This window comes from Geotrypetes seraphini, chromosome 1 (assembly GCF_902459505.1).
Source record: "Geotrypetes seraphini chromosome 1, aGeoSer1.1, whole genome shotgun sequence".
Classification (NCBI taxonomy): domain Eukaryota; kingdom Metazoa; phylum Chordata; class Amphibia; order Gymnophiona; family Dermophiidae; genus Geotrypetes; species Geotrypetes seraphini.
Window position 1 is genome coordinate 355,693,675 of NC_047084.1, and position 15,952 is coordinate 355,709,626.

General features: G+C 43.0%; 1 protein-coding gene across 1 annotated transcript in view; it reads right to left on the reverse strand.

Moving 5' to 3' along the window:
* The window catches only part of BMP3 (bone morphogenetic protein 3), a 118,691-nt gene that overhangs the window by 52,354 nt on the left and 50,385 nt on the right, over positions 1-15,952 (reverse strand). The window contains exon 2 of the mRNA XM_033914565.1: positions 1,207-2,117. Coding sequence (XP_033770456.1) covers positions 1,207-2,117 — 911 coding nt within the window. The remainder of the gene's footprint in view (positions 1-1,206; positions 2,118-15,952) is intronic.

A 15,952-nucleotide genomic window follows, 5' to 3' on the forward strand; every position in this document is an offset into this window, starting at 1 on the left:
TCAACTCTATTAATAGCCTCTTCTACCAGATGCTAAAATACCTATAAATGTGGATCCATGGTCTCCAGAGAGCTCCACGTAGATGGCTTATACCAGGGTTGTCCAATGTTGGTCCTCGAGGGCCACAATCCAGTCGGGTTTTCAGGATTTCCCCAATTAATTTCCTTGAGATCTATTTGCATGCACCGCTTCCATTGTATGCAAATAGATCACATACATAGTCATTTGGGAAATCCTGAAAACCCAACCTGGCGAGGGCCGAGGTTGGACACCCCTGGTTTATACAATGTACTCTGTGCAACCATGGCTGCAGTGCAATCTTTTAAAAAAAATAACTCCAAATTGCACTGTCTAATAAATTTGTACAGGCTTTCTTGAGTGCTAAACATTTTTTTAGATAATATACGGCACAAAAGAAAATCCTTTAGCAAGAACTGTTAGTTCACTCTTATTAAGGATGGGTTGAGACAAATTGGATACATTGGAAAAACTCACTGGGGATAGTATTGTATACACTTCTCATTCAGTGGGCGGTCCCTGCCCCCTTTCCCCGAGGTGGGTGCGGGAAAATTCTGACCTCACATATGCTGTAATACTGATTCCTGGGGGGGGGAGATGTAATGATGGATGGGTCCAGGAGGGGTGCTCTGTCTGGTCATTGGGGAAGGCTCTCTCTGGTCACAGGGGTGGGGAAAGGGATGCTCTGGCTGGTCACAGGGGATGGGAGTGGGTTGCTGTTGGGGGGGGGGGGGACAGGGATGATTTCAGCTTGGGTTTTGGTCAAAACTAAGCGGCAAATTTCAGCTGCACTTAGTTTTGGTTGAAACCTCCAAAACTTGGTTTCATTCAGCCTCTACTAACCAATGAGTGCTGCAGTGAAAATACTGGATTTTCAAGACATTGTGTGGTCATCTGCTGCTGAAAATCCAGGGGTAGCCAGCTCACTGCTATTTAACTGGGCAGGAGCATCTCCTTTTTAGTTAAACTGTTCTAAGAATTGACCCCATAGATTTTTAATAATCATCTGTAAAGAATATACATAAAAATCTTACTCTTATACCAATTTCTTGTACTCAGCAACACTGCAGCTGATTTTTAACTGATGAAAATATATGTATGATCTATAAAGTCAGATGCACTTTGCAGGTCAGTAAAGGAAGAGGAAAAGATAAGAGTGTACAGAATCATTTGAAATCATTACTGTACCTTTGGCATGGGAAACTGGCAAGCACCTAAGCAGTAATACGAATCAAAGGATTTAGGGGCGATAATCCAGTCACTCCAGCCGATGTCTGCAAAATCCACCTTGAGATTGCGCCGTGCACAATTTTTCGGCTCGTTCCACTGCTTCCTTCGCGCCTTCTTCAAGGTCTGCTCGTTAAACTGGAGGATCTGGCTCTTTTGCCGGTTGCCCTTCTTCTGTTTCTTTTTGCCATTCGTTTTGTCGTCCGGGCGCGATTGCAGGGTTTTGTAGGGCTTGCTCGCCTCCCACACCTCATCCTCATTGTACTGGTACTCAGCGCCTGGGAGCTCGTTGTTCTGCAAGGGCAAGAGGATTCTGGTGGAACGCTTCCGTCTCTGCTCAGCCCTGCTGCTCACCGAATGGCTTCCTAATCTGCCAGGACCGGCCGTCAGGGAGTTCCGGTGACCTTGTAAGCTCGAAACGACACTGTCTGGTTCGGAAATGGCAGAATCATTTGCATATACCAAGATGTAAGGCTCGTGGCTCGATGGCAGCCTCCTCCAAGGAAAATGTCCCTGTAGTGTCATTTTGATGCCAATCAGAAGGTGTCCTTTCTGTTTTGCCTCGCTCACTACTTGAGTAACGTCCTTCCACTGCCAAGATAGGAAGTCTCGATAAACTGTAGGCATGCTGATGACCAAATGACCCAGGGGCTCGGTTTGCTTCTCCGGTGAAATGAAACTCCACACGGAAAAGTCTATTTGAATTTCTGCTATTCTCTGGCCGTGATGGCGACAGCCTCTAGCGTTCGGACAGCTCCGGTTGGCATTCAGCAGGTCCCCAGCATAATAGTGCAGTGTGGCAGACAAAATATTTTCAGATCTCGTCAGGGATGTCAGGTTAAACATGTAGAGCTCTTTATTTCCTGTGTCTCCTAGAAAAAGAGAAACGTGACAACTCAGAGATTTAGGAAATAAAAAGGAGCTGTAGCACTATTATTTCTCCTTGCACTTTTAGAAAATAAAATTTTAGACAACTCTCCCACCAAAGCAAAACTCTGTCACACTTCTTTACCAACATGCCCATCTCCTTTAGATAGGGTTGGCAGATTTTACTATAGTAAAATTCAGACCCCTAGAACCACCTCCAGGCCCGCCCAGTTGCACTCATCCCCGCTTTGTTGTTCCTCAGTCTCGTCTCTATCATACAGTAATTTTCCCTACCCTGCCTCCCCCCCCCCCCCCGCAGTATGTTCAGATTAGGCCCTCTTTTACTAAGGGCTCCTTTGCGCTAAACGAAAAATACTAACGCAAGCTCTATGGAGGCGTTAGCGTTTAGCGCTCGGGGCATTGTAGCGCATGTTTAGTGCACCTTAGTAAATTAGTAGGAGCAATGTTTCCAAACAGAATTAACAAACATGTCTGGGTAGACACCAGAGATTTTAATGTCCAGTGGAATGGCTGGATTATGGCCACCCAAGGGACAGCTACTAACATACCTGAAAATGTCCAAATTAAAAATACTTACTACTTCACAGGTATGAATCCCCAGTTCTGAATACTCAGGTTTCTACTGCGATCTGGGGAGCTAAATGCTCCGATGCTCATTAGAATTCTAGGAGTGTCAGAGCAGCATCAAGAGCATTCAGCGCTCCGGGCCACGGTAGAAATCTCTACCGTGGCTTAGTAAAAGCGGGGGGGTTAGATTTTTAAGTCAGTGCCAATATACTCTATGATGAAGACCACTGATTATTTTAATAGCTACCCCCTGGACCGATTCCTTCTGGTTTAAATCCTTTTGAAGGTAGGGCCTTCAGAATCCGTTATTTTTTTGAAGGTGTGAGTGAGTTCCCAAAAGACATCCGACAGTCTATTATAAGAAACTCTTAAGGAATTAAAAAGTCATGGGGCATGAAATAGATTATTGCATAAGGGTTACTAGGACTCAATACAGTCCAACTATTGTAGTTATATTCTGCCAACTCTTCCAAATCAGGGTTCAAAACAGATCCCATATAACAGGGAAAGCCAGCCATTTGCCGAAGAATTACAATATCAGTAATAAACAAAATCAGAATATCAGATAATATAATCATTAAAAATTAACCAACCAACCCCCCCCCACCCTTTTACAAAACCATAGTGGGGTTTTTAGCCTAGTGAGCGTTGGAGCTGTTACCGCTGCAGATGGTGCTAAAAACCGCACTTTAGTTTTGTAAATGGAGAGGTTAAGTATTAAAAAAATTAGAGGCCAACAAAAAAAAAAATTGATTTTTTTTTACCCATTCCTGGGGTTATTTGGGGTGCTGATTCAGATAATTGCATTGGATAGAACATATCAGCTCTAGTTTCTTAGATATGGTTGAATTTATTAATTTTTTTACCATTATTTAAAAGATCTCTTCTGCAGAATCGGGATATCATAACAAGCTTTCTTTTTTGAATGGGAAATTTGTGCATTTAAATTACCCACATTTTTTTGTGTATAATGACCTTGGTTTCACAACTATTTGTCTATCAAGGAATGTATTGGAATATGCAAAGAACCCAATTGAAGAAATGAACAGATAGCCCAGATTTGGCAAAGAGTGAAAAAAGAAGAAGAAACCACCTTTGAGATACGAGAATGAAAAGTTAGAGAATTGTCAATCACGACTCCTAAAATCTTAGCTGTTGTTAAGAATTGTAAAGGAAAACCCTTCATGCTAAAGGTCAGAGACGTTGCTGGTGAGGTCTTTGAGGAAAAAAAAACCCATTACTGCATTTTTTTGACAGTTTACTTTTAACTTATTGATTGTAAGCCAATCTGCAATTTTGCCTAATTTCTTGGAGATAAGCGAGTAACTAAGGGCTCCTTTTACGAAGCTGCGTTAGCGGTTTGATGCGCGTAACAGCGTGCGTTAATTTGCCTTCTGAGCTAGCCGCTACCGCCTCCTCTTGAGCAGGCGGCAGTTTTTCGGCTAGCGTGGAGGTTAGCGCGCGCTAAAAAGGTGCGTGTGATAAAGCCGCTATCGTAAAAGGAACCCTAAATGATGAGTGGAGTCCAGTGGAACAATAAACTGAATGTCATCGGCGTAAATGAAAAAAGTAAACCTTAGAGACTGAAGAAGAAGAGTGAAGGGAGCTAGAAAGATATTATTATTGAAGAGAATAGGTCCCAGTACAGAGCCCTGAGGCACACCCGATTGTGATGAATGAGTACCTGAGAAGGTATTAGAATAATAAACCGAATATGCATGGTTGGATAGATAGGATTGGAACCACTGCAATGCAGATCCTTTGATTTGTATTTCTTCCAGTCAACTGAGAAAGAAAGAGCCCAGCCGCCGAGACACTGCGCTACAGGAGAGAGAGCGCCAGCTGGAAGCAGGGGCTGCAGAAGAGAGAGCCAGCCGCTGAGACACTGCGCTATAGGGGGGAGGGAGAGGGGGAGAGAGAGATTCCAGCTTGAAGCAGGAAGGAGTTGGATGTGAGACCCCTGAGAAAGGAGAAGAAGCCCAGGTGAGCCCCAAGCAGCCGCACTCCTCTGAGAACTTTGCTTTGAGCCTGCCCCCCATCCTAACTCTGCTTAAGCAGGGGTGTCCAACCTTTTGGCTTACCTGGGCCGCATTGGCCGAAAAAAATGTTGCTGGGGCCACACAAATGCCCAAATGCTGCAGCAAGACAGAGGAGGGATCTGGCAAGATGGTAAGCACCCGGGGGCAGCAGAGGAAAACACTGCACTGCCCTCGACCGGGGCCGCACAACATACTTCACGGGGCCGCATGTGGCCCTCGGGCCGCAGGTTGGACACCCCTGGCTTAAAGCCTGTTTTAGAGTCTGCCTCTGTTGTTAGTGCTACTTACCCAGTGGTTGTAGTCAGTACAGGACAGATACTGCTGTTGGGTGGGCTAGTTAGGAACTCTCCTTACTCTTAATTTTTATTTTGCATTTAGTTTGCCTTCCCTCTCTCTGCCAAGTCTCCTGTTTGCTCTTTTTTTAGATCAGGGTTTTTCCTTTATTGATTTGTTTATAGTCAGCGTAGTAGGTGCTCCAGAGTTCCTGACTCGACAAGCTGACTTCAGCGGCCAATAGAGACGCAGACGCCGAGGGTCATGGTACCCAAAGCAAGACAGCTGCAATGTTTACAGAGACTCTACTAGACCGGTAACACTGTATGTGCACACATGTATTGTACTAGGCCACATTCATCCTTAGCAAGACACACTTCAGATTTGTGTATTTAAGTTAACGATAATGTGCATTGTAGTGTATCTGTCCTAATGGATACCTATGGAATGTGAATTTGCTGACTCCTGTAAAGGGGGGTGATTGAGGATATTTGTGGACAGGGGACCATTGTCTAGCATGTAAGGGGTGACCACCACACGAGAAAGATTTTAACTTATCTAAGGATAGAAACCCCGAAAGTGGTTAGTTGAAACACTGGGTTTCAATAGTCATACGGGTTTAGGGGTAGACATGTAATATAGTTTGTGTCTTGTAACATTTAACCTAAGTTTCCATGAACTTTAAATGGTAAATACAACATCCTGTTTACCTTTGTAAGCTTACCAATCGCTGAATGCCATCCAGCCTTACAAGCTTACCTAGTGCTCTTCACAAAATTTTGCTCAATAAACTTTATACTTCTTTTCTTGTTGAATCCCTTGGTTGCGTGGAGTTATTTGGGAACCCTGCTAGGTACCGTGACACCTGCACCAACTTATATCTAGAGATAGTTATACCACTCCACTGACAAGGGGCCCACATTATTCAAAGTGATTAAATCAAAAGTAGATTATAAGAAACTGCAGGAAAACTTTGTGAGACTGGAAGATGGGGCATGCAAGTGGCAAATGCACTTATAGAAGAGGAATCCAAAATAACGTTTGGTTAGTTTAGTTTAGTTATACCTTGGTGATACACAGATCAGAGCAGTTAAAACAGCAGACCAAAATCAATAATATAGAAAGGAAATGAACTGCAAGGTAAACAGGACAGTATTGCAAGCATACAAAGAGTCGAAATAAGGCAAGAGAGATAAGAGACAGGAAAAAGTCACTCAATAGGTCCCCGGCCCTCATTGCCAATCACTGGACAAAACAGATACATTTAAATCCAACCGTAAGGCTCATGAACAAAGGGAGATTATTTTAACATGAAGGAAACAAAAAAAGAAGAAAGATCCCTATGAAAGGAATGCCAAAGATAAAAAAGTAGGGGTGGACTAATAAAAAATAGAGCCTGACACAGAGAAAGCATTTATACTGATTATTTCCCTTCGAAGGTTACCTAATACCCAATCACAGTCACTTGTTTTTAAAACATCCAGATTGTTGTTAAGCACATAAGAATAGCCTTACTGGGTCAGACCAATGGTCCATCAAGTCCAGAAGCCCATTCTCACGGTGGCCAATCCAGGTCCCTAATACCTGGCCAAAACCCAAAGAGTAGCGACATTCTAAGCTACCAATCCAGGGCAAGCAGTGGCTTCCCCCATGTCTTTCTCAATAACAGACTTTTCCTCCAGGAAATCGTCCAAACCTTTCTTAAAACCAGCTGCTCTTCATGAAAGCACTTAACGCCAAAACACAGCACCGTGTTGAGTCTGACTCTAACTTCTGATCGCTACCATTTTTGGGAGATTTGTTTTATGTAGACCTATGGTCTTTTTATTACAATAAACTTTCTCCCTCTTTTACAGACAGAGCATTTGCTGCACGGATTTGTAAAATGGGGCCTTTCAGCTAGATTCACTAAGCAAACCGAACGTGCACCGATAGTAATGTTTCAGTTTGATCAACCAGTTTTTGATGCCACTGCCAAGGTGATGTACAGCCATGGGGAAAAAAAACAAATAAACCCACCAATCAGAAGCACTAATGGTCCTGGCTAGAGTACATTAGAATTACAGAATATAACAGGGGAAAAAAAATATAATGAGGGCAACCAAGACATACTAAACAACAGTGAAGAACTACAGAAGCACTAAACAAGCATAGAAGTTTAGGAAGGTAAACACGGGCAAAAAATACACATAGGTTACTAGAGGGCAACAACAGAGGACCTTGGCTAGATGACAACCTCAAAAGGGAAAAGTCTGGGGAAAAGGATGAGCTCTTCCGACCTGCCTTGTACATAGAGAATGACATGGGGACATTTTCCCCATTCCCACAGGATCTCTCTATCCCTATTCCATCCCCGTGAGCTCTGTCCCTGTCCCATTCCTGAAAGCTCTGTTCTCATCTGCACAAGCCTCGAACACATTAAAATCATGTGTTTGAGGCTTATGCAGTTAAGGCAGAGCTTACAGGCAGGTCTTTAGATTTGTCCTAAATATGGGTAAGGATGTTTTGTTCACGATATTGCTGAGGAGCGCGTAGTGTCCACAACAGAAAATATTGTTTTGCCTATTGTGTCATAAAATATATGGCGAAGAGAAGGAATTGATAGGAGATTTGGTCGGGAAGATCGTTAATAGTCACAATATTGTGTGAAGGATCAATAATCTTGTCGATGAAAGTCGGGGGTGTTTTCTTGTTTAGTTTTGAATATAAGAAGTAAAATTTTGAAGGAGATTTAGCCTGGATATGGGAGAGTTTTCTAGACCTAAATTGATGAGACTAGACAGGCTTGAGAGACTTGTGAGACAATGGTGGCATGGCCAAAATTGCCAGGTTGCTAGTGTGTTAGGATGAAGGTGAGAGAAGTAGTTTAGAAAAGACTTATCATGGAGAGTTCACGCACAAGAGGCATGGTTATGTGAGCACCAAGGGTAAGGTAGGGTTTAAGAATGGGTAAAAAAAAAAAAATCTGATCATGCCATCCCCACAAGAAGGTGAGGAAGGAAGGAAGTCAGCTGTAAACCTTTAAGCACCTTTTTTGCCCAGTTTTGAACATATTATCCAAAAATGGAACACAGAGCTAGGGGGACAGCTCCAATTTCTTCTCAGGGGACCCTCGACCACAAGAGGACATCCGCTCAAACTCAGGGGAGGGAAGTTTCGTGGAGACGCCAGGAAGTACTTCTTCACGGAGAGAGTGATCGAGCATTGGAACAAGCTTCTAGTGCAGGTGGTCGAGGCACGCAGCATCCCAGACTTCAAGAACAAATGGGATACCCATGTGGGATCCCTACGAGGTCATGCCAAGGGATAGGGTCACTAGGACTTGAATGAGCGGGTCAGTAGAGTGACAGTATAATTACAATTATACTTAAGGGGTCAGAAGACTTAAGAGGGTGGGTAAATAGTGTGGGCAGACTTGATGGGCTATATGGCCCTTATCTGCCGTCATCTTTCTATGTTTCTAATTAGACACCTTTAGAAGATCCCTCTCACACATTCCCTTTGAGAATGTCAGTATCGTACTACTGTATTACTAGGGCCTATTTTTCCCCAAGTGCGAGCCTATCATGCTGGATGCACCTCTGCTAAGACCTGTGTGAAAGGTGGCAGGGCCGATAATACTTTCTTGCATGCTTTGTGGCTCTGCCCTAATATACAAAAATTTTAGCTTAAACTCTTGGCATATGTGGGGGCTTTAATACATAGGATAGTGATTGGAATTCTGGTGTATATGGGAAAGAAAGGTGTTTATTATTAAGTAAAGCTTGTATTGTGTGGAAGAAATGTTATCTTACAATAATGGCTCTCGCCACAAATTCGTCCTTTTGGACCTGGAGAGCAGCCTTTCACAACTTACTGATACTAGAAACTTGTGATGCTTGTCATACCTTTAAGAGAAAATACAATTTTAGAGGATGTGGGAGTATTATCTCCCAGGGTAAAAAGTCTGGTGTTAAATACAAGTACCCTATCTTTATAATACTTTCCAAGTTTATTTAATATTTTGTATCCCACCCTAGGGAGAACCGCCAGGGTGGCTTACAATCTAAAACATAATAAAACATAATAAAATACAATACAATATACAGAATAGCCACACATATATTCAAAACATAATAAAAAACACAATATCCCAAACCCATACAAAATACATAAAATTAGGATTTAAAAAGGGGACAATACAATACATTCAAAAAAAGAAAAAATTCATGGGCGTGCTAATCTTTAACATACGCTAAATCAGTTAGTGCGCCTTAGTAAAAAGACCCCTAATAGCACTACCCGTTAACCCTGAGAATATACATCAGAAAATCTCAAAACCTATCAACGGAAATTCTTAAGTGCCAATGGAATTGAATTTCAATTCTTTGGACCATTAATGGAGAAAACAGCGTCTCTTACATGTTCATGTATGTTTTCTTTGTACAAGGGAATGATAAGCAATTGCTTATCTCTAGATCTCAGATTTCTGCCCGCTACATAGGGGTTCAACCACCATGCTAAATATGGTGGGTCTTCTGTACTCAGTACCTTAAATGTAATAAGTAATTTATACACAATACAGTATTTTACAGGGAGTCAATGGCTTAACTTAATGGTTGCAATCAGTTGTGTCGGCCAGGGCAGGGTGGGGGCTATGTTCCAGATGTGTTGTGGAAGGCTTTAAGAATCCAAGTCTCTCACTCTTACAATAAAGTTATACCGTATTTTCACGCAAATAACGCGCACCCGTATAAAACGCGCACACGGGTATAGCGCGCAGAAATCACGATGATATGTACAAAAACTTTGGTATACCGCGCTCACGGGTATTCCGCGCATGCTGCCCGACGCTCCTTTCGCCCGCCCTGACTTTCCGTGCGCTGTCCCGACTCTCCGTTCACCCCCCCCTGACTTCCGTGCACTGTCCCCCCTTGAAGGTCTGTCCCCATCCTGAAAGCCTGATGCCCCCCCCGACGTCCGATACATCCCTCCCCCCGAAGGACCGCCGACTCCCCAACAATATCGGGCCAGGAGGGAGCCCAAATCCTCCTGGCCACGGCGACCCCCTAACCCCACCCCGCACTACATTACGGGCAGGAGGGATCCCAGGCCCTCCTGCCCTCGACGCAAACCCCCCTCCCCCCAATGACTGCCCCCCCCCAAGAACCTCCGACCGCCCCCCCAGCCGACCCGCGACCCCCCTGGCGACCCCCACGACCCCCTCACCCCCCTTCCCCGTACCTTTGATAGTTGGGCCAGAAGGGAGCCCAAACCCTCCTGGCCACGGCGACCCCCTAACCCCACCCCGCACTACATTACGGGCAGGAGGGATCCCAGGCCCTCCTGCCCTCGACGCAAACCCCCCTCCCCCCCAACGACCGCCCCCCCCAAGAACCTCCGACCGCCCCACCAGCCGACCCGCGACCCCCCTGGCGACCCCCACGACCCCCCCACCCCCCTTCCCCATACCTTTGGTAGTTGGCCGGACAGACGGGAGCCAAACCCGCCTGTCCGGCAGGCAGCCAACGAAGGAATGAGGCCGGATTGGCCCATCCATCCTAAAGCTCCGCCTACTGGTGGGGCCTAAGGCGCGTGGGCCAATCAGAATAGGCCCTGGAGCCTTAGGTCCCACCTGGGGGCGCGGCCTGAGGCACATGGTCGGGTTGGGCCCATGTGCCTCAGGCCGCGCCCCCAGGTGGGACCTAAGGCTCCAGGGCCTATTCTGATTGGCCCACGCGCTTTAGGCCCCACCAGTAGGCGGAGCTTTAGGATGGATGGGCCAATCCGGCCTCATTCCTTCGTTGGCTGCCTGCCGGACAGGCGGGTTTGGCTCCCGTCTGTCCGGCCAACTACCAAAGGTACGGGGAAGGGGGGTGGGGGGGTCGTGGGGGTCGCCAGGGGGATCGCGGGTCGGCTGGGGGACGGTCGGAGGTTCTTGGGGGGGGGCGGTCGTTGGGGGGGAGGGGGGTTTGCGTCGAGGGCAGGAGGGCCTGGGATCCCTCCTGCCCGTAATGTAGTGCGGGGTGGGGTTAGGGGGTCGCCGTGGCCAGGAGGGTTTGGGCTCCCTTCTGGCCCGATATTGTCGGGAAGTCGGCGGTCCTTCGGGGTGGGGGTGCGAGTGGTTCTGCCGGGGGGGGGATGTATCGGACGTCGGGGAGTCGGCCGGGCAAGAGGGCTTGGGCTCCCTCTTGCTCCGATCGTGGATGCGGGTGGGAGCGCGTGCGAGCGGTCGTTCGGGGTGGGGGTGCAAGCGGTCCTGCTGGGGGGGTGAATCGGGCATCGGGCGGGGTGGGAACTATGTTTTAAAACTTTTGTATACCGCGCGAGGGGTATGCGCGGTAGGTAAAAACGCGTATAACGCGCGCGTTATATGCGTGAAAATACGGTACATAATCTAATTACTGCTGCTAGAATTGAATTGTTCTCTCAGACTGCTTCCTTGCTGGTTATACTACAACAGATCTGTTTAGAGCAGGGGTCTCAAAGTCCTTCCTTGAGGGCCGCAATCCAGTCGGGTTTTCATGATTTCCCCAATGAATATGCATGAGATCTCTATGCATGCACTGCTTTCAATGAGTCCCGTTTTAATACTGCAAGCACTTTAAAGCTAAGTTATACATTAAGTGATTTATGACTACTAAAAGCACTTTAAATGATAAAGAAATAGATTTGAGTGGTAGGTAGGGGGATAAGACCAATGAGGAGGCCAGCTACATTGAAATTCTGTACTTTCAACAGATTTATTCTGTATAGAAGTAGCCACTGAGGTCATATCCCATAAACATAATGTAAGACTGTATGCACAAGAGAAATGAAAAAGTGATACTTTAAAGGGATAACAATATAATATTCAAGTAAATCATAATTTATCAGAAGATTTTGGAAGATTCTTAATGTTAAAGAAATTCTTTGATAATATACAACAAGGATATATCAAATAGATGGTGAATTGCTTAGTTCCTCATATAAATAGAAAAGGTATCTGCCACATATTGGATGTGTGCACTGCTTTCAATGCATATTCATTGGTGAAATCCTGAAAACCCGACTGGATTGTGGCCTTCAAGGAGGGACTTTGAGATCCCTGGTTTAGAGCCTCTCTTCAGTCTTGGACATGGGAGCATCACTGCCTCACCAACCAGCTGACCGCCATCCACATCAGGCAGCTGGGCTTTAAATTTGAATTGTGCTAACAGCGGGCAGCCGTTTAGGCATGCCGTTGAAAGCGTGTGCGCCTTTGTGAAGCGACTTGATGAAGCAACTAGGGACACCTTAGTACATTAGCGCTGAGAGACCCTAAATAGTTTCCAGCGGGAAGTACTAGTATTGTCACTTTGCATTCGCTACTGCTGGTCTACCTTTGATCAGTTACATCTTGGGTGGAAGAGCTCGCTCCCCTTCTGCCTCACTTCAACGCTGGGACATTTTAAATCCTGCATTTATCGACACAACATACTATCATGTTGCTACCCGTGAGAAGCAGCGAAATAAGACTGATAAGTATTGTGCACTCAATTTTTAAATTATTGCCATTTTTTTTCACTTCTTCCTGGGGCACTGAGCCATGGCACTGTTATATAAATCGTTTGACCATATTGCTTCTTCTTTTTTATTTAATCAGTTTTAGAAACTGTTCTGTTGTATTCTGTGCCAATTCCTGTTTACTGTACCACAACTAGTGCTGTAAAGATAAGTTTAACAGCTACTCCTTATCGTGCCTTATATGACTATACGGAATCTGGGTCATTTCCCATTCCAGTTTTACCAGCCTCTCGCAGACTAAAGCCATATACCAAAAAACAATGAATACTAAAAAAATCTGACTTATTCTCATTTTTCCCCAACCGATTCGCTCAGATATCAAAATCTTAATGGTTTTTATTTAAATATAAGATCTATGAGAAATAAATCCTTGCTGATTAAAGACTGGCTGAATGATACTAATCCTAATTTTGGTTTATTTACTGAAACATGGCTGCTCTCAGATAGCGACATTATCATTCAAGAATGTCTTCCCCCCCGGTTTTAAAATTTTATCTTTAGCGAGATCTTGGGGAAGGGATGAAGGTTTGGCCATTATTTTTAGAGACTATTTAACTTGTACTGTTTTAAATTCCAAATCTACTTCTAACCTAGAAATTTTGTCTCTTAAACTAACTTCTAAAATTTTAACGGATGCCTTAATCGTCACTGTGTGTTATGTTCCTCCTAAAAAATGGAGTTTAGCGAAGGAGGACTTCTTTGAATTTTTGCTAACTAATTCAATAATTGGTGCTTATAACCTATTGAGTGGTGACATCAATATTCATCTAGAGCAGTGATTCCCAACCCTGTCCTGGAGGAACACCAGGCCAATCGGGTTTTCAGGCTAGCCCTAATGAATATGCATGAGAGAGATTTGCATATGATGGAAGTGATAGGCATGCAAATTTGCTTCATGCATATTCATTAGGGCTAGCCTGAAAACCCGATTGGCCTGGTGTTCCTCCAGGACAGGGTTGGGAATCACTGATCTAGAGCAAGTAGATCAACCTGAAATCATAGAGTTGTGGTCTTTTATTTCTTCACTAGGCTTTTTCAAATAATTCCCAATAAAAACCCACCAAAAGGGTCATCAATTAGATCTTATTACCTTTTTCTTTTAAAGAACCAGTGAATCCTAAAATTCGCTGGAAACAAGCTAATTGGGCTGATTCTTTATGGTTTGATCATAGATTATGTAATTTTGAATTTGACTGGCAATCTAAGACAACTCAATCTAAAAACAATGATAATAAAACAAGACATAAAAAATTGCACGCTAGCAGAGGTTTGATTAACCCTGTGGAATTTTGGTCTCATTATGATATAGTTTCTAAACATAATAATGAGATTAAACAGTTTATGGATTCATGGATCAATACTAGTACCTATATTTTAAATGATATGGCCCCTATTAAACTGAGAAGAAAGAGATTTAGGAATTTAGATAGGTGGTTTGATTCAGATTTTTTTTTTTTAATCTTTATTCATTTTTAAACTTATAATAAGTGTGATAACATACAAATAACCATAAATATATCACTTAATAATCAACAATGATACATATAATATTATCTTATCTCCCCCCTCCCCACCCTTATCTATCATATAATCAATACTTATACAACATGTAACAATAAAAATACCCTCCCTCCCACCCCATATTTGAACTTGTAAATTTAAGGGAAACAAGATTTTTCTAATCATTACAATACTTTGTTAATGGCTCCCAAATATCTTGAAATTTCCTGAAACAACCCTGTTGTATTGCAATAAGTCTCTCCATTTTATAAATATGGCATAAGGAGTTCCACCAAAAATTATAATTTAATCTATTCCAATTTTTCCAATTATATGTAATTTGTTGAATGGCAACCCATCATTATAAGTAATAATTTGTTATTATTTGTAGATATCTGACTTTTTGCTCTCATTGCCATACCAAACAGCACAGTATCATATGATAATGCCACAGGGTTATCTAATAAAACAGTTAATTTGGTCCCAAATTGATTTCCAAAAATTCATAATGAATGGACAATAGAATAATAAATGATCTAAAGTCCCTGCTTCGAGATGACAGTTAAAAAGGGAACTAAGGAAATTGGAGAGACAATGTTTAAAATCTGGAACGCCAGAGCATAGAGAAGCTTGGAGGCAAAAACTGAAAAATTACAAAAAACTAACAAAGGAAAACGAAAAAATTTTTACGACCAAAAATTTGGCAATGTATCATCCAATAGTAGTAGCCTTTTTAAATTAGTCAATGATCTTTATTATTTAGAGGCATGTACTGTTGCTGTCTAAGAATCTATTTTATCTGCTGATAGTTTGGCTGATTTTTTTAATACCAAAATTCAAAAACTGAGGCTTACGTTGTTTTCCCATCCTCCAAGGGGCAGATGCACCTAAAGTAGATCTGAGTTGGAATAATTTTACATCTTTTGACTGGCAAACCTTTAGTAAGTTCTACAATAAGTATGTTAACTCATACTGTAGACTTGACAGCTGTCCTCCAAATGTTATGAAAGTTGCCCCGGTCAACTTTAAGGCCAAATTGTTGATGTGGATTAATTTCTTATTATCCATAGGGAAGTTTTCTGAGGAACAGGGTCAAATTATGATTATACCAATTTAAAAAAAAAAACCCCACTAAAGAATCATCCGGCATTGCATCTAATTTTAGACCTATTGCTAGTATTCCTCTGGCTACTAAGATACAGGAAGGTTTGGTAAGCGCTGAATTAGTTACATACTTGGATAAGTTTAGCATTTTGCATGAGAATCAATCTGGTTTTCGGTCAGGATTTAGTACCGAAACAATCATGGCCTCTCTGTTTGATTATTTGCATTCATTATTCAGTCAAGGTTCAAGTGCGTTAATTCTGCAGCTAGATCTGAGCAGCGCTTTTGATCTAGTAGATCATACTATTTTGTTGGATTGTTTGGAATCCATTGAAGTTGCAGGTAATGTCTTGAACTGGTTTCGTGGCTTCCTGGGTAAAAGATCATACCAAGTATTTAAATAAGATATTTTGTCTTATCAATGGGAAAACTGTGGGGTCCCGCAGGTTTCCCCTCTGTCCCCCACTTTGTTTAATATTTATCTTGCTTCCTTGGGAAATTTGTTGCAAAGTTTAAAGCTCAAGTTCTACATTTATGCGGCTGACATTACTATAGTCATCCCGTTAACTTGTCTGTCACCGGAGTTCATAAACTTTTTAGCGATTATTTTAAGTCAGATTGAACTTTGGATGACTGCTTATAAATTGAAATTAAATGCGGAAAAAATGAATTTTATTTTAGGAACTCCCAACGATAAGATTAAAGAAACAACAATACACGTGAATAGGTTGGACTATAATATAGAACAATCCATTAAAATATTGGGTGTGACTCTGGATAAACATCTCACATTGGAACAACATACAGATTTA